General features: G+C 40.4%; 1 protein-coding gene across 7 annotated transcripts in view; it reads right to left on the reverse strand.

Annotated features, from left to right (window-relative positions):
* TTLL5 (tubulin tyrosine ligase like 5) overlaps nucleotides 1-18,456 on the reverse strand; it is a 124,777-nt gene that overhangs the window by 49,412 nt on the left and 56,909 nt on the right. For 5 of the 7 annotated variants that reach the window (XM_082232289.1, XM_082232287.1, XM_082232284.1 and 2 more), the window contains exons 22-30: nucleotides 17,811-17,962; nucleotides 17,234-17,549; nucleotides 15,890-16,010; nucleotides 13,713-13,859; nucleotides 10,944-11,044; nucleotides 9,852-9,964; nucleotides 9,285-9,398; nucleotides 6,897-7,286; nucleotides 3,715-3,908 (exon numbers count right to left, since the gene is read on the reverse strand). In XM_082232289.1, coding sequence (XP_082088415.1) covers nucleotides 3,715-3,908; nucleotides 6,897-7,286; nucleotides 9,285-9,398; nucleotides 9,852-9,964; nucleotides 10,944-11,044; nucleotides 13,713-13,859; nucleotides 15,890-16,010; nucleotides 17,234-17,549; nucleotides 17,811-17,962 — 1,648 coding nt within the window. The remainder of the gene's footprint in view (nucleotides 1-3,714; nucleotides 3,909-6,896; nucleotides 7,287-9,284; nucleotides 9,399-9,851; nucleotides 9,965-10,943; nucleotides 11,045-13,712; nucleotides 13,860-15,889; nucleotides 16,011-17,233; nucleotides 17,550-17,810; nucleotides 17,963-18,456) is intronic. The other 2 variants (XM_082232285.1, XM_082232290.1) reach the window with 1 other exon arrangement.

Consider the following 18,456-nt stretch of genomic DNA (forward strand, 5'->3'; position numbering starts at 1 on the left):
AGATACGGTCACAGTTAGGCAAACAGGCTAAGCTGATGTAAGGTACTCTGTGTCACCGATAACCCTCAAACCCACATCCAGTGCTTCTCATCTCTCATGGCCAATCTTTCTATAGAAAGGCAAGTTAACATGAAGTGTATTTATGGCCAATAATGGGGGCAGGGGAGAGGGTATAACTGCACTAGTGCACTATTCCCTGGCCTTAAGACTTGTAGTATCTAATTGTGGATAGGGGGCGTCTTGGGGAGAAAAAAAGGCCATTCTGTTGTCGACTGAGGCTCATTTTCAGCCACACCCATACAGTACAGATCTACCCTTAGGCAAGTTCATTTCATGCATACATTTGTATTTACAACTATAAGCCAGAGGAAAATGAGAGCAAAGACTAAAGGGCTAGAGAGGTGTGAAATCTGTGTGTGTACCAAAGTTGATCTGGCTAAAGGCCCATGACATTCCTTCCCTGCTTGCTGAGCTTACCAGCTTACAGGATATGCACATGCATAAAAAGCATAAGTGTTCTAGTCTCCAGAAAACGTTCCAGACAAAGACCTGCCAAAGACATTCCTGGGAAACCTGACAAACTTGCAGATTCGTTTGTAGTTTCTCCAGCGTATGCATCCATTTAACAATAAAAAAAAAGGAGTTTGTGCTGCAGTGGATGGTTACTTGCCTCTTGCTGGTACTGAAAAGTCAGGCTCTGAATTAAGTACTCTCAGCTTCAAAACTTCTCAGTGGGAGCTATTTCAATAGGGCATAGATGTGCCAAACGTTTGATGATCATGGAATAATCCTTCCCACAACAAAAGTTCCTTGAAGCTCAGCTTGGTTCAACTGGCGGCCTCCTTCAAATCACAAGGTCCATTCCAACTGCACAAAAGCTGCTGCAGCTGGAATACAGCAGGAATGGTGGTGCTCCAAACACACCTTTCTTCTTTTAAAGCACTGGTCTGCAGCTGGTAGGTCATGACCTAGAAATGGGTCATGCCCTGGCTTCAGGTGGGTATTATTCACCAAGTTAAAAAGTCACAAAGTACAGAGAAGAAGAAAGACAGTGGGGAGGGTGTCAGGCAGGGAAGGAGAAACTTGGGGATCCCCACAATAAATAAAGTAAGTCTCAAGTTCCAGGTTGCAGGGAAAACCGCACTTGGGTCTGAAAACTTTGAAATTACTTTTCTAATGATAAATTTCCTAACATGAGACATCTTACTGAAGTTGCTGCAAACCAGTATTAGTGGAATGACATGATTCAGCAAAGAAGAGTGACAAAAATGTAAAGCCAAAACAATGTAGAAGAAAACAGAGCACTTTGGGATGCCATTAAAAATGACTTGTCTCATCCAAGAGATTAAATCATTTTAGCATAAACTATGTTATTCACCTGCCTCCTTCATTTTACAGCCATTGGTCCAATCTCCACCCAGAACGTGCTGGTCAGACAAAATCACACTGTAAAACTACAGGTCAGGTTTTGAAATGGTGGGTACCTAGCAGAAGGCTGTTACTGTAAACCCACAGCAGTGGGTTATTTGCACTCCATATAGTTCTATGAGGAACAACCAGTTCCTCTAATTATCTCCCTACCAGAATGAAAACATGTGAATATTTTAAATACTTGTCTTTAACTGCTTTTTACTGATAATTTCATTGTTTCGTTCTTTCTGCAAACTCTTGAGATTTATTACAATCAAACAGTATATAGATGTTGTGAAATAAAATAAAACTTGAAAGGAATATGTGCTCATCGTCCTAGGAATAGATCATCACATTTGCAGGAAACCTGGCTTCAACATTTGAGCACTGGCTGGCTTAGATAAGAAAGATACATCTCATTCCCTCACTTGGGTGGTCTGGTTTTATGCCTGTGATCAAACTCTCTGGAAGGAAGAGCTGGAACTGTTCCTAGTGATAGCCAGCCCTAAATTCTCACACATGGACAAGGGCAGCCAGTGCTCCTACTAAATTCTCCCTTCTCTTTATCAAGTCATGTCAATTCAACACTGCCTATTTGCCATCTATGACCACCAAGAACAGCAGCTTGGAAGACAATAGGGACAGGCTACTGCTTCTTGCCCCCAACACATACATAAAAGTACCATAAATACCTTACACAGATCCGATACTGCAGCACAGCATATTGTACAGAAAGGATAGGTAATTAAAAAAAGAAAAGAATCTGCACCCCCAAATGCATATCACCTCAAGTCTTACTAAGCAAAAAGGGAGGTAGCTTATTAAACAGTTGTTGTTAATTAATGAAGGGAGTTAGTTTATTAAACAGTTGTTGTTGTTGTTAATTAATTAAATTTTGAACCAAAATTTTTATTGGCGTTGACCACCTAGAGACCAGAAGACTAGGATCATTAATGAACAGTCTAGGACTCAATCCGAAAACGATGAAACATTACTTCCAAACTGCTCAGTCACAACTACTTCAATAGCCTTCTATACAGAAAACCCTATCTTGTTTAAAAGGAGGAAAAATAGGAAATGGAAGGAGTGAAAAGAAGGAGAAGGAACAGACTCATTAGCACAGAAAAACAGAACCAAGAGCACTTTAGCAGATTCACCACCAGTTCCAGGCAAGCAGACTAGCCTTCAGGAATGGTAACTCTTTTCCATATAAAGTTGCACATTCTTGTGGGCACCTAATTCCATAACCGCTACCAAATACCAGTGCTAAGCAATCGCCTTAGTTGCCTTTATTCCTATTTGTAATATAGTAACTTAGATCATGGTTAATTTCTACCTCTACAAGCAATATCTGCTTGACAGTTACAGGAATTTGACAGTGATAAAAACAACAGTGGTTGCAAAGCTTTGCTTGCTGTTTTACTTCTTGTTGTAATTAGGATCTCAGTCTTGGAAACTGTTTAATCACATAACAAGTATAACTACTACGCTGCTTCACCACACTAGAAAGGAGAACTCCCCCCACCAGAGAGTTGTGAAGATGCCACTGCTGCTGCCTCACACCATCCCTTCTATTTTAGCTGCTACATCTATCCTCTCAAAAGAGTAGTTTCTTCATTTCCTCCAGAAGGATCCTTTGCCCAGACAGGGGAGATCCAAGGCTGTTTGAGCAAGTTGCCTGCTGCTTTAAAAAGATAGGTCCACCTATTGGGAAGGTCAGGTTGGTGTGTGGTAACTATAGGAGTTCTTTCTGCTCCTACTTCATCTGCATGAATGTAGGAGGAGGAGAGAGTAAATCAGCTCCCTGAAGCTTCCTGTGACCTGGCTAACCATACTAAATCATGGTGGAAAATAACCCTCTCTCTCCCTTATTTAGTTTCAACAGTTGGTAGACTCTCCTTCATCCACAAGTCCCAACTGCGCAAACAAACCTCAATAATTTTATTATTCGCTTTCATGATAGCAGAATTAAAGATCAGATATTTGGGTATTTCATCACAGTCTGCTCTACTATTGTTTTCTTTTGAGCTGTGCCTCTGGCAGAACTGCATCTACATTTTATATGTAATGCTTCCAGTATCCTCTGGTGTAAGTCTAATTCAAAAAGAAATTATTTCCCTACAACATTTTACCCTTGACAAGACCCCTTACGGACCGAGAGAGAACCTAATGAGCGTTTTAAAGTGATGCGATCAGGTATTGCCCAAGATCCATTAAAAACCATTAACTAGCGAAAACATTCTGTCCAAGCTCTCTCTCACTCATGCACAGACTTCGTTCCATAGAAGACTGCTGCCACTGTACCTGCTGTGTAAGGAGACTGATGTGACTGGAAGGAGAGTACTTCCTGGCTGCCTGCTTCTCTGCCAGTCTCTGCAGTTCTGTTGTAACAAGACCATGACTGTACTGCTTGCTCTCAGAAGAGGAGTCATCCCCATCCTTGTTAACTCTGGCAGATCCACCGCGCTGTTTGCTTGGGCTGTGATTCCTTGAATCTGCTAAAGATGGTGAAAAAAATTACGTTGCAAGACTTTGTACTAGTCGGTAAAGAATCTGCCTTGTGTGTCTGAAAATGGCAAGAGACAAGCAACTGCACAACCAATTAGAACCACGGTGTTTTCTACAGAACCTACTGATATATTCTCCTCTGAATGGCTGTGTTGGAGTTTCTACTGTTAAATTCTCTGGCTGATTCCAACTTCATACACCCTTCTTTGTGCACAAAACAGTTTAAATCTCCATTCTTTTTCTTTGTATCCAGAGAAGGTTTAATATGTTGACACCCATCTGTCTAAGGAGACAATGGAGTATGCCTCCAGGAATGAAGTCAAACATGCATTAGCAGCAGCAAAGTGATCTCCCCGGGGCACAAGCCTGGGCAGCTTGTATGGAGGTCCTGGGCTGCCCAGATGACAAGACCCCCCTCTCGGCCTCACTGATGAGGTCCAAAGGAAAGCACAGTAAAACGTTTGGCACCAGCTTGGCTGCAGGACTTGCCAGAAGGAGGCATACAAGGCACCATCCAACAATCTTAGGGACTCCGCTCCTGATTTGTGTAGAGATTACTCCTTAGCCTTTTCTTCTCCCAAAGAAGAAGGCAGCAGAGGTTTAGGATCAAAGTTTTCCTTCTCCTAGATGGGCTGCCTTTCTAGGTTGATGAGCCCTGTCTGCCCTTCACTTCCACCTTCTTCACTACTGCATCCATTATTAGTCTTGTATGCTCAATCTGCAGGAGTGTGTCTTCACAGGCAGGGAAAGTCCCTAACTCACCAAGGGTTTGAGACCTAGACCTAGTTTAGCCGGCTAGTTGAATATGTTCCCAGTGTGTGGCTACTGCTGCATGCTGACAGATTCTAGGAGCCACAAGTGAGAGCTGTGTGCAGGGTGGGGACCAAAGTGTCTCCCACCAGAGGTACTACGCCTCCCCTAACACCCCATACACCTGCCAGAATACTACATCCAACTTATAAAGGACAAATTATAGGAATAGGGAAATTTAATTTTCTTGAAAAATGATGACTTGGAAAGTTGTAAAAACCGATAAGCAAAAAAATGAACCAAGAAAAAGTGTTCTGGTTTCTAAAGGAAGCCATGGCTAAATATTACCATATTTTAATGTGTATAAGATGCCCCCCATGTATAAGATGACCCAAAAACTAAGAAATCAATATTTTAATGACGGAGCGTGATCCATCGGCGCCAGGGGCGGGCATGCGCCCGCCAGAGTGATGCAGCAGCTCCGACCTGCAGGGCACCCTTGAGTTGTTGAGCAACAGGCAAGCATCAGTATTCCAGCAGCTTCTGCATGGCAGCCGCTGCTTCTTTTACCCGTTCATTCACCAACTGTGTATAGTAAAAAAAAATTCGACTAATTTGTTTTAGCAAAAAACATCATCTCATATATGGATAATAATAATAATAATAATAATAATAATAATAATAATATATTTACACCCCACCCAACTGGCTGGGCTTCCCCAGCTACTCTGGGCGGCTGCCAATATAATATTAAAAACACAATACATGGTACGTAGTGTAGCAGAGTTATATTTAGAAGACAAAGTTAAACCAGAAGAAAAATCAAAACTCTGAGAAAGAAGTTTCAAAGAAAAACCTACCGTTGGAAATTTTGAAGAGGTGAAAGACAGTAGTTTGATACAACAGAGTTAAGCTCACCAATACTACCACTGTGGGGTAGTATTGCCACTTCTTGGGAAATCTCAGTCTCATCTGAGCAGACTTTATCTGCATTTCTCAGCTTTGGCACCTATCCCTCAGGACTGCAAGCCTGAAACAGCTAAATCTAGCTAGAGCCTAACATCCCCTTCAACACCTAAAAGGTCACTGGGCCATTTGCAGTTCTATTGTCATCTCATCCTTGTCTAACAAAGCAGAGGTTCTCAAGTTTTTTTTACCCCCAAGGCTTACTTGAGAGGCTGATAATTACTGAGACACACCACTTACAAAATTGTGGTTCAGGGGCAGAATCAGTCCCTGTATGACAGCAGATGCAGGAAGAGCATGGCGTAAACAGGTGGCAATTACTGACATTACTTCCTACTGATATCGAATCCTTCATTGCTAAATTCTCTGCCACAATGTTTAGTAGTGAGGTCTCAGGAAGGCCTCCCTTGAAAAGAGAGGAACCATCACAAAAATGTGAATGCAGGAAAGAAGTGCAGAATAGAACACCTAGAAATACCATTGTTAAGAAAAATGCTGCAGTACTATTTTGAAGTGAGAGAGTTGAAAGCCACCAACATGAAAAGCTACCAAACTTAGAAACTGACAAGGAAAAAGAAGCATTGTATGCAAGAAGCTCTCAGGTGCTAGTGGCCCAATTGGCAATTGAAAAGCACCAAGGGTGTGAGAATATGACATACCAAAAATGGCACCAGTCTCCATATTTAAACCCTTCATGTGTATCATTAGTGACAAAGTTCTGGGACAGCTATATTGCCTGATAATGTGAGCAGAATAGCTACTTCACAGAACAAATACCGAAAAGAGCTATTAATCTGAGTCATCCATTCATACTTCAATGCAGGTTACTTTCTGTTGCTGCCCTACACTTTGCCCTAAGCAGTTTCACATGCGTAAACTTTAATCATCACTTCCTGGACTGCCGGGGATCACTGCCAAGCCGTGTCATGTGCCAACAGCAGCTAGATTGGAGAGGCAAAATAATCCTATATTTCTGGAAGTTGCCAAAATAAAATAATAATAATAATAATAATAATAATAATAATAATAATAATAATAATAATTTCACACATGTATTATTAATCTAGGACTTAACTAGAGACCAATTTCTGAATCTGATTAGCTGTATTATTATTTTTAGCAAGCCATAAGTAAGTATTTCCCCAAATTTTGCTTGCATAGCCACATTCTGACCCGCTGTGCCAATTCAAGCTATTCTGAATACTGCTAGACAGTAAAAATATTACAATACGGTGCCAGCTAAGCAGTCAGATATGGCTTACCCGCTTTTGCTGAAGCTGGTCGGGACAGTCTCTGGCTATAGATCTGCAAAGCACTCTGAAAGGAAGAGAAGGGGCTGGCAGTGTAACTGCCAGACCGACAACGGTGTAAGCTTGCATTGTTTGAGGACAGGCGGGGTGTAATTTTTGCTGTGTTAGACCAGATGTCAGGTGCTGTGCTTTGGAGAGAAGGGGAAGGAGTCAGTCTAGAACCAGATGAAAAAGAGAGCCCTGGGCGATGATCAGGCACCTGTGCATTATCTGAGGCAGCAGGATGAGAGGATAGCTGGGAGTTGATGCTTTGTGGAAGGATGGCACTTGGAACAAAGGAAGACGTACTAAGGAGGCTGGGTTGCGGTGCGTTCTGTTCATCTTCTGCCGAAGAGGGCATCCCTATTTTTTTTGTAAAAAAAGACATATCCAATCTGATCAGAACATTGAAGTAAAACACAAATCTAGTACAGTGGTACCTTGATTCTCAAACTTAATTCCTTCTGGAAGTTCGTTCCAAAACCAAAGCGTTCCAAAACCAAGGTGCACTTTCCCATAGAAAGTAATGCAAAACGGATTAATCCGTTCCAGACTTCTAAAAACAACCCCTAAAACAGCAATTTAACATGAATTTTACTATCTAACAAGACCATTAGCTATAAAACAAAAACAATAATAATGTACTGTACTATAAAATAAGTAAGACAGTATTGTAGATGATTAAAATTACAATTACAATTCTTTCTTACCTGCACTGATGATAGTCATTGTTTGGATGGGGGAATTTTATCCATTTCCAGAGTTACATAATCAATCAATTAATAGCTGAACTGGTGCCACACAGTTACAAAAACAAATTAACCGAAAAAGCCTCAAAAACAAAAACGCAAAATAAAAAGCAAAAACAAAAGTGCCAAACTTAATCCATTCCGGAGGTCCGCTTGACTTCCAAAATGTTCGAAAACCAAGGCGCATCTTCTGATTGGTGCAGGCGCCCCGGAAACAATAGCCAACAGCCGCATTGGACACTCAGCTTCTGTAAAGCATTCAAAAACTGGAATACTTACTTCCGGGTGTTCAGCATTTGGGAACCAAGGCTTTTGAGTACCAAGGTGTTTGAGAACAAAGGTACCACTATATTCACAATTACGCTAGAGTAGCCTTTTACAAAATTGTGCAGAAGGACAATGGCTGAAATTCAACTGAGTTACTGACTGTGCGGAATGAGATCTGCTTGTGCTATGAGACTCCCCATCTTCCCCCACAAGTCCCACAAATCTGGAAGGTTGAGGGGAAACCCATAACAGGTTTAGTGGGCCATTGGGGGGAGAAGAGGGTAGAAAAGTCTTGTTGCGCAAGTAAACCTCATTGCCCCCCACATGCCCCACTTAGCGTTATACTGAATTCCATCTTATGTAAACAAAGGACATGAGATATTATACAAGGCAGACTACACAACCATTTTCCATAACATGCTTTTTCTACAACTGAATTTTTCAAATGAGTCTTATAAAATGATGACTATGCTCTAACTCAACTGCCTCTGAATACAAGTAGGGAGAGTGCTGCAGCATTCAGGTCCTGCCTGCAAGCTTCCCACAGGCATATGGCTGAACAATGTGAGAACAAGATGCTGGACCAGGGCTGATAAGGAGTCCAGCAACATCTAAAGGGCCACAAGTTCTCTAACAGTGGACTTGAGTACCTTCCACTTGACTGATCCATTGTTACTGACACCGCAATGGAAATATAGCAAAGAATTCTGACCATGATTAACTCTAGATTACAGGTTTAGAATTTGGGAGGAAATGACAATTTTTAGCATGTCAGCTGGCTGATTATTCCGTTATAAATATTAATGTCAGTGGAAGATTTGTTAAGAAAGACCATTTATCGCTGTAAGGTAAAGCTACCCCTGCCCATACGGGCCAGTTGTGTCCGACTCTAGGGTTGTGCGCCCATCTCGCTTAAGAGGCCGGGGCCAGCGCTGTCCGGAGACACTTCCGGGTCACGTGGCCAGCGTGACGAAGCTGCTCTGGCGAGCCAGACCAGCGCAGCACACGGAAACGCTGTTTACCTTCCCGCTAGAAAACAGTACCTATTTATCTACTTGCACTTGGGGGTGCTTTCGAACTGCTAGGTGGGCAGGAGCTGGGACCGAAAGATGGGAGCACACCCCGCCGTGGGGATTCGAACCGCCGACCATGCGATCGGCAAGCCCTAGGCGCTGAGGTTTTACCCACAGCGCCACCCGCATCCCCCATTTATTGCTGTAGCCACCAATTATAAATGTGCCTGAATTCAAAAAGAAGCCATAAAATTCTGTCAGACTCTAACATCCAGCACCTTTTCCTAATGTTATGTATTGCTAGTTTAGTCCTCTCCATTGTTCTCACTCACTGGATAGTCTGGTTGCTTTGAGTTGGTCACTTCTCAGTTTCTCTGCCACATTTTCCTTTTCCACTGGGATTTCAGGTTGCTGTTTTGCAGCTTCTTCCACTGTTTCTGGCTGATCTGAAATTAAGTTTGGAATTGGGGGCGGGGGTAGATTCCCAGTTATAATTCTGCTGGAGAACAGTATGCAACAAGGCTTTCCAATGTGTTACCCACCACTGTTTTTTAATATGGTAAATAACTTGACAGTATGTTACAAGCACAAATCCATTCCAGCACTGAAAATTATTGTCAATTTGGTATTTCCACACATCAGCTAGGGAGACTAAGTTAAGTACTGCACTTAATGTTTTTATATGCAGTGGAGAAAATTTATAAAATATGTAACTGCAGAAAGGAGGGGAAAGAAATGTAGATCGTTTTTGTATACATTTGTTCTTCTTTGTTAAGTGTATGTAAAATGAGAAAATGGGGGGGAGGGTAAAAAAAATACTGCGCCTATGTTTCTCCATCTCTTTGTGGGAAGTAACAATGATAAGCAGCAAAAAGTATGCTCACTTTCTTTGGCCTTACCTTCCAACTGGCTGGTACTATTCTGTGTAACTCCAGGATTTGTTCCCAGGAAGACACTTGCTGACTTATTCTTGTGTGTGTAAAAAGTCAACACCTCCTCAAGATCACTTTCGCTAAGATGTGAAAAAAGTAGAAAAGGAGCAAGTGGCAAGCTTTTACAATGTGGTGACAGAACTGAAATAGATACAGAGAGACTCTTGAAGCATCAGCATTGCAGGGGGGTAGACCAGATGACCCTTGGGGTCCCTTTCAACTCTACTCTGATTCTATGAAAGAGAGAGACACAGAAGGAAAAACTAACTGAAGACAACGATAGGTCAAATACCTCACCTGCTTCACTAATGAACAGATGGAGGAGCACAGGCTTACACCTGCTGCTCCCAACCTTTCTGCATTTGGCAGCACACGAGAGGGGAGTTTCTATGTGTGTAGAATTGTGCTCACATAAATCCCTTCACATGAACAGAAGCCCTACATAAAGGGTAGGGAATATCCAGGCCACAGGCCACAGGCCAATCTTGGCCAAGGCCATTTTCCCCAAACCACACCCACTTATCAAACAGCTTGATTGGTGGGAGTGTAGAATTCGATTCTGCATTGGCTTACAGGTGCGTGTTCTGAGCTAGGAACAGGCAGCAGCAGCCAACGCAGCAGGATTTAACTCCCATTCATTGGATTATGAGCTCGATTCAAATTCTGCCCAGGGAACAGGCACAAGCAGCCACAGAAAGCTTCTTTCTCCCCTTCGTCTCCCCTTCATTCTCCGCCATCACCACTTTGAGGAGCACAAGAAAGAAGCCTGCATTTCACAGGCTTTCCTTGGCTGTACATGCCTGTTACCATTGCAGAATTTATCTCCCACATATCAGCTGCCATGTGGCATTTAAAAATTGTGCTCATAGAAGAGGCCTATGCAGCTAAAGAAAGCCTCAAAATCCAGGTTTTTCCCACCTAGGGAGGGGTAAAAGAAACATTTTGACAGCCCCCAGTGCCTCCCAAACCACTGAGCATAGTGCCAACAACTCCTCCTCTGCTGCAGTTCAAGATACGAGAGCCTGACACAATTATTCCTGCTTTCAAGTAAATTCATACCTTGCCTTAGTAACAAATTTGTGAAAGCCTTCAGCATCTACCCCTTCCTCTTCATCCTCCTGATTCTTCATTAACTTTCTCTGAGCCATTTGATCTGTTTCCTGCAAATAAGTAAAATTAAGTAACCTCTCCGACGACAGCTGCAAGAATACTTATTGCAAAACACTGGAAGACAGAAGATTTGCCCCACTTTGGAAGAATGGCAGATGCAACTGATAGACTACATGGAATTGGCAGAAATGACTGGCAGAATCCAAGACCTGGGAGAAGAGACAGTGGAAGAGGACTGGAAGAAATTTAAGGACTACTTGCAAAAGTACTGTAAATTGTATGAATGCTAGAATGATGCAGGATATAAAGATAACTTGGCATTAGTAACTTAGTGGAAAGAAGTATGAAAATAACTGAACTATAAGAACAAAGATGAAATTTGATTAATATTATGTCAAGCTTAAATATTTAAATATTTGATAACAAAGGGTAAAATTGGAGACATAATATTTGAAAGGCACAAATTAAAACAAGATTTGAGAGAAGGTGAAGTATTGCTGAATATGACTTTGTAAACGGGAACGCAGGAAAGGGAGATGTGAGGGAGTCTGAAAAGAAGGTTATGGAAATTTGGTCTTTGAAATTTAACTATGTTGTATTTCTTTTGTTCTGTGTGTATTTTTTTATTTTGGTGATGGTGTTTTATGTGCTTGGTGTTATATTGTTTAAAACCTTTAATAAATATTTTATATATAAAAATAAAATAAAATAAAGTAACCTCTCAAGCCAGCCTTTCTGCACATAAAGGCTTCCTGTTAGGGTCTATGCTCTACGTAACTTCAAGTCTGGATTACTGCAATGCATTACAGGTGAGGCTTCCTTTAAGACAGTTTGGAAACTAGTGCAGAATTCAGTGACCAGACTGCTGACATGGAACAGTGTCCAATCATATACACTGATCAGATCTAGCTGCAATGGTTTTCACCTGCTGGTTTTCACTTATAAAGCCTTATATGGCTTAGGATCCCAATAGTTTATGAACACCTCCTCTGACAGGAGCCTACCTGGACCCTGAGATTATAATCAGAGGTTTTTCTGCAAGTCCACGCTCCAAGAGAAGTTTGGAGTGTGGCACAGAGAGTGGGCCTTTTGGCCCCCTCCCTATGGAATGCTTTCTCCAGGGAGACTCACCTGTGCCAAAATCTTTTCAGAAATAGGCAAACACTTTTCTGTTTTCCTAGCATTTGACCACCTGTGCTGTTATCATAGCTATTTTTAATCTTTTGCTGATTACAACTGTGTAGGGAGGAATTCTGCTTTCCATTTTTATAATCGATATATACCTATTTTTGTGTTCTTAGAAAAGGTTTTGGGTTCTGCATTGAATTAATTTCCTATTATAAGCTGCTTAGAAACTCTATAGTAGAAAGTGTTTAATAAATATAATAACAACAACAACACTGCTACATTACGTAACACTTTGGGTGCTTTCAGGAAGACTACTTGGATGGAGGATACACAAGACCTCCACTTGGTGAACGTGACACTCCTAAGCCACACAGGGACTATACTGATCTTTAGGCTGACCTCTGACCAGAGAAATCAGCAGTGTCACTACAAGCAGTACAGTGACATTTCCAAATGCTCCTCTGTAAAAATGTCCAATGTGCTTCTGTGCTAGAAAGGTTATCTTTTAAACAAGACCTCAGTGAGTATTCCATGATACCTTCTCCTGCACTTCAAAAACTCCAAAACATGATCTGTTAGTTCAGGTAGCCAGTGATAGCTTCTCAAATGCACTTGTTTCAGCATAGCTGTGCCTGAGGCACAGGACTGAAGACAATATTCTTACCACTGGAATGTAACTTCATGGTAACAGACTTCAGTAACAAGATGAGTTTTGCTTATCTTGCTCAAGACAAGGAGCTTTTATTCAAAATGTATATACAGTTATCTCAGTTGAGTGAAATAAATTTGTCTTGAGTCCAAATTGTGAAATAAACACATCTGTGCCTCAAGACGTTTAGTAGCTTAAACATTTGTTTCTTAAAATCCTAACTATCTGTTCTTGCTGCAATAAATCATGTATGGTTATAAGCTGATTTACCATCTACTGTGTATCTTTATAATACAAATGTACCCCCCAAAAATCCTGATTGTGGAAATAATTCTAATACTGTGAAAATATAAAAATGCAAATTATTCTGCACTACCCAGATGCTGGGTATTAACTATTCAATACAGTAAAAGCTAATTCATTCTTTGGTACAAAAAGTACCAAGTATAAATGGCAAAACACACATAATGCACATGCTGGATTTACCTGAGGAGGAGAGAGGGGCTGTTTCACTGTAAAATGCACCTACACAATTCACAACTGACAGGGCTGAGAATGCCTTTTGCCATTTGACCGTGGGCAAGATATAAATGTAGGTTCCTGCACTTCATTATGAAGAAACAGGGAAAGCGAAAGCTCAAAAACAAAAGCTTCTGCTTATCCTGTAATATCAGAAACAGAATTTGAGAATTTCACAATACCATCTGTGAGCTCCAGAAGTTCATGGATCACCCGTAGGTAACATGCAAAAAGATTCTACTCAATCATTACAGTAGGACAGAAAGCAGGAATATGAATGACTCATGCTTCTGCTTTCCCTCCTTCTCTGAAACATTTGGGCCAACCCTAGAAGCAATAAAACAAAACAAGGAGTGTTGCTCTAGATCATCTGCATAAATCCTCTGCTGTGTTAGAACTGAGCTGGCACATGCCATACTCACCCTATTATAGCAGATGATGAATTCACCTAGCTGGTGAGCCAAGATGCGCCTACGGTCAAACAGGGCCAGGCGCCGACTCGGGAGCAGCATTCTCAAAGACTGTTGAAGATTATTGGCTGCTCGCTTTAAAAAGCGAACAACCAGTTCCTGCCACCAAGAAAAAAATCAAAGAGTGAGCCCATTTGTTTATCTTCATATACATCACTCTACTAGAAACGATTTTCAAAGTGTGTTTGAGTTGAGGATAAGAGAAATTGGGTTGCAAAAAGTCAATAAATAAAAGTAAACTCATTGACAAAAAGGTGCAAAGCAAAAGCCTTGGGATTCTAACATAATCTATGATTGCTGAAAATAACTGCAGACAAAAGTGCATCTCTCTAAGGATAGCAGGCTTTCAAATAAAACTCTGACCACTTAGATTATTGTCACCTTCATGCATCTCTGGCACCACCTCTGGTCACTCTCTATGCTCTGTGCCTTGCACCAACTTTGTCTCAAAAAACCACACCAATCCCTCCTACTATGCCATCAGCCAATGGCAGGGAGAACTACCCTCACTTTAAAGTGAGTGCTAGAGCAAGACGCCTGCTGTGAGTGTTTAGTTTCAAACATATTCTGTCTCCACTCTGGATTTACTTTTGGTTAGGTGCCCTGCTAGCATGCAAGTAAACTGCTTCCTAGCCAAAGCGTTGAATTTCACAGCTCGCCTCTCACTAGCATTATATTAGGCTGGTTTGATCTGTTATTTTAAACATTATTTTTCACAGCATAGCAGACAAAGCAGCTCTCAGAGAACCAGTTTCAATTTTCCACTTGGAAAGAGCAAGGGTAACATTTTCCACTGAGGCACACTGATTATTCCCAATTCCTGACATAAGGGTTTTAATCTATGAGCTAGATTGGCTCTCTACCCATACGGGATTTTCACAGTGTCTCCATGTGGGCTGCCAGCTGAGGGCAAGGACTAGAAATGTGGACTGAAGTCAATAAGCACTGTAAGGCAACTGCCTCAGATAGAGTATAATGATTTAGCTACTGTCTGGGGAAACCGGCAGACAACTCAAAGTCATACCTGGAAACCGATTGACATACAGAGAGCTTAAACTAAGAAGTGGGCTTCAGGGAGGCTATGCATAGCATAATAAAATAAAATAAAATAAAATAAAATAAAATAAAATAAAATAAAATAAAATAAAATAAAATAAAATAAAATAAAATAAAATAAAATAAAATAAAATAAAATAAAATAAAATAAAATAAAATAAAATAAAATAAAATAAAATAAAATAAAATAAAATAAAATAAAATAAAATAAAATAAAATAAAATAAAATAAAATAAAATAAAATAAAATAAAATAAAATAAAATAAAATAAAATAAAATAAAATAAAATAAAATAAAATAAAATAAAATAAAATAAAATAAAATAAAATAAAATAAAATAAAATAAAATAAAATAAAATAAAATAAAATAAAATAAAATAAAATAAAATAAAATAAAATAAAATAAAATAAAATAAAATAAAATAAAATAAAATAAAATAAAATAAAATAAAATAAAATAAAATAAAATAAAATAAAATAAAATAAAATAAAATAAAATAAAATAAAATAAAATAAAATAAAATAAAATAAAATAAAATAAAATAAAATAAAATAAAATAAAATAAAATAAAATAAAATAAAATAAAATAAAATAAAATAAAATAAAATAAAATAAAATAAAATAAAATAAAATAAAATAAAATAAAATAAAATAAAATAAAATAAAATAAAATAAAATAAAATAAAATAAAATAAAATAAAATAAAATAAAATAAAATAAAATAAAATAAAATAAAATATGGCAATCACAGGTGGCCATCACTTCAGCAATATTCAAAAATGCTTCTTCTACCCTGGAGTCCAAAGTACACCTCTTCTACCTGCTCTGCACACCAACAGTCTACATTGGTTCAGAGAGGAGTTCAAGTCATTTCAGTAACAGAGGCAGGACGTGTTACAGCATCTAGCTGTTTAGCTCAAGCTGTTGGGAATCAGCTTCACACTAACTGTAATTCAGGAATATAGAGTAAGATGATGGGAATAAGCTTCACACTAACTGTAATTCAGGAATGTGGAGTAAGATGAGCTGGGCTCCTCCCTGAAAGGAGCAGGGCAAGCAAACAATTTCTTACCATCTGCTCATCCTCTTTGGCAGCCCAGGCAGGATTATGGACCTGATCTCCAGCCTCTTTCATCAGGCGCAGCTGCACACGTTGCAGATAGGCAGAGAAAGCCCTGCGAGCCTGAACTTTGCTGTAGAAACAGAGAGGCACAGACGGCAGTCAGAAGTACAGATAAACAGCTTTGTTTTTCGAAAAAAGAACCCCTCAGTACACAGGGCAAAGGACCATTTTACAATCTTGGCCAGCATCTATGGCAACAGAATTTGCTGCTGGCAGTCCATTTTAGAAAATGAAGTTAAAACTCTAGCTCAGTGGATTAGCTAAGAATAGAGAGCAAAGGAAAAAGTAGAACTAACAAGCAAATCATGTACTGTGTCACCAGTATGGATTTCTCTACCCCTACCTAAACACTGGCAATGGAAGTTCTCTATTGAACCATTAGAACACCCTCTCTCATTCTCACTGCTTCTTATCAACACTGTCTTCACTTTTGCCCACCAGCAGGCAAATAGAATAAGCCAAACGGAAAAGTATACAAACTATTTTAGTATTCTGTATAACATCTGGTACACTTGGGGCACTAAATGAATGCTGGGCATCAATGGTAGCATCCATCCATCGGCCTAGGGAAAATTAAGAGGCCAAAGCATACGTTTTATGAAGCAATTCCTCTACAAAATAAAAACCAGGGGTGTAGTACAAAAACATGCCTTTTCACAAGCGGACAAGGACTCTGGTTTACATGCTTGTCCTCATATGTGCCACATGAGGAGATTTCACCCCTCCCATACCCAAGAATCTCCTGATCATCTCCTGATGGTCTCTGCTGACTCTCCAGAGAGAAGGAGGCGTGTCCTGCCTATCTACTTATTCTGCCCAGCAACATCTCTGTGTGTGTGAAAGAGAGTCAGTCAGTGTATCGGAGAGAGTGAGAGTGTTAGAGATCCTAGAGATAAGATTGCTGCTAAGAGCAGCTGCAGACTCTCAGTGTAGCATTGATTTATGCTTAGAATATTCAGCTCTGTATATAGTTTTGTACCATAGTTGTAGTTATAGAATAAAAGGAAGATATTCTACAGAGCTGCTCTCCGAGTGGTTTATACTCTGCAAGACTCTGCAAAACTCTGCTGCGCAACGACTGTATTATTGAGACAGTGAATCCGGTGCTCTCAGCTCTAAGCTGTGAGTCCACAGCACCGTGACCTGTTCCTGTGAGGAAGGAGGTCTCTGGCGGTGCTACCCAGCTCGCCTAGCCCAGTCGGGGTTGAGGTGCATGAGTCCAGTCGGCGCACTGGCTCTAGGGCGATGCTGACACCACAATGATAGTCAAATAAATCTCATGAAAACTCCTACCTTAGATTACTGTTCTCCTGTAAAACCTGTAGCAAATTAAATGGAAGCTCAGTATCTTTTGGCATTGGTTCCGTTTTGGCTTGAAGAAGCAGAGCTTCACGGACAGGTTTCTGTTCAGACTCCTTTGACAACTTTTCCTTTTTGGGATGCTCCACCTGTTCTGGCAACTCTGGCTTAAATTTCACCTGCATGTTCCTAAGAGAGCCAGCTGTTTCCTCCCGAGGTATCTCCAGTTCTTCATCTTCCTCCACTATCTCCTCCTCTTCTTCACACTCCATTTCTGACTTGAGGACAAAGTCAGTTGACTGTGAAGTCCCTGTCAAAAACAGATGTCCAGTTCTCAACATTTTAGGATAAGTAAAGTAAGGCAGAAAAAATTAGGCTCTCATATGCACCATGTGTACTCATAGAATACATGCTAGCAACTGATCACCAATACAGGAAATATCTGGTGTACAGTCTTTTTTCTTTTAGACCATATATGGTCAAGATCTACACATGGCAAGAGAAGCTAACCACCATTTAAACCCAGACACCAATGTTATAATATGGGGAAATAGGCAGGACTCGCATGTACCTGACAGTTTTGCATTTCCTGGTTTCAGTTTGCCAAAACGCCGCCTTCGTTTCCGTACCTCTAGTGACAGGAGCTTCCGCTCATACAGAGCAGCATGAAGCTGAGCATTACAATCCATAATGTCCAGACCCAGTTCTCCAGCAAGATTCAAACTGCAAAAGACAAGAACAAGGAGATTCCTCAATGTCTTTCCTCCCTAGCTCTACCCAGATAAAACCTATTTGCTGGTCTCTGTAGTTAATCTATACTGTTCCTACACCACCAGACAAACAGGACTGAGTTAGTACAAGTACACTGTTACACTTCTGAGAATTATCCAGTCACAAGGAGTACAGAAGAATCAGAGTTACCTACCTGTAACTAATACTCTTTGAATACACACAGTCACACTAGTGGGAGCAAAAGTTTTTATTCCATTCTTCAAAGCAGTGGGGATGTATGTGTGCATGTGTATTTACTGGGGCTCAAAGAACCATGTGTAACAAGCCATGATGTGCATTAGGCTTCTATATTAACTATACACACAGGATAGTAGCTGGAGGGCCGGGGTGGGAGGTGTGGGGAGGAAACTGACTGAACAAGGAAGCAGTTTATTTGTTCATACATCTATCTGCTTCATGGGCCCAACTGGAAAGATACTGGTCTC

The sequence above is a fragment of the Podarcis vaucheri genome (genome assembly GCF_965113315.1).
Source record: "Podarcis vaucheri genome assembly, chromosome: 1".
Lineage (NCBI taxonomy): Eukaryota > Metazoa > Chordata > Lepidosauria > Squamata > Lacertidae > Podarcis > Podarcis vaucheri.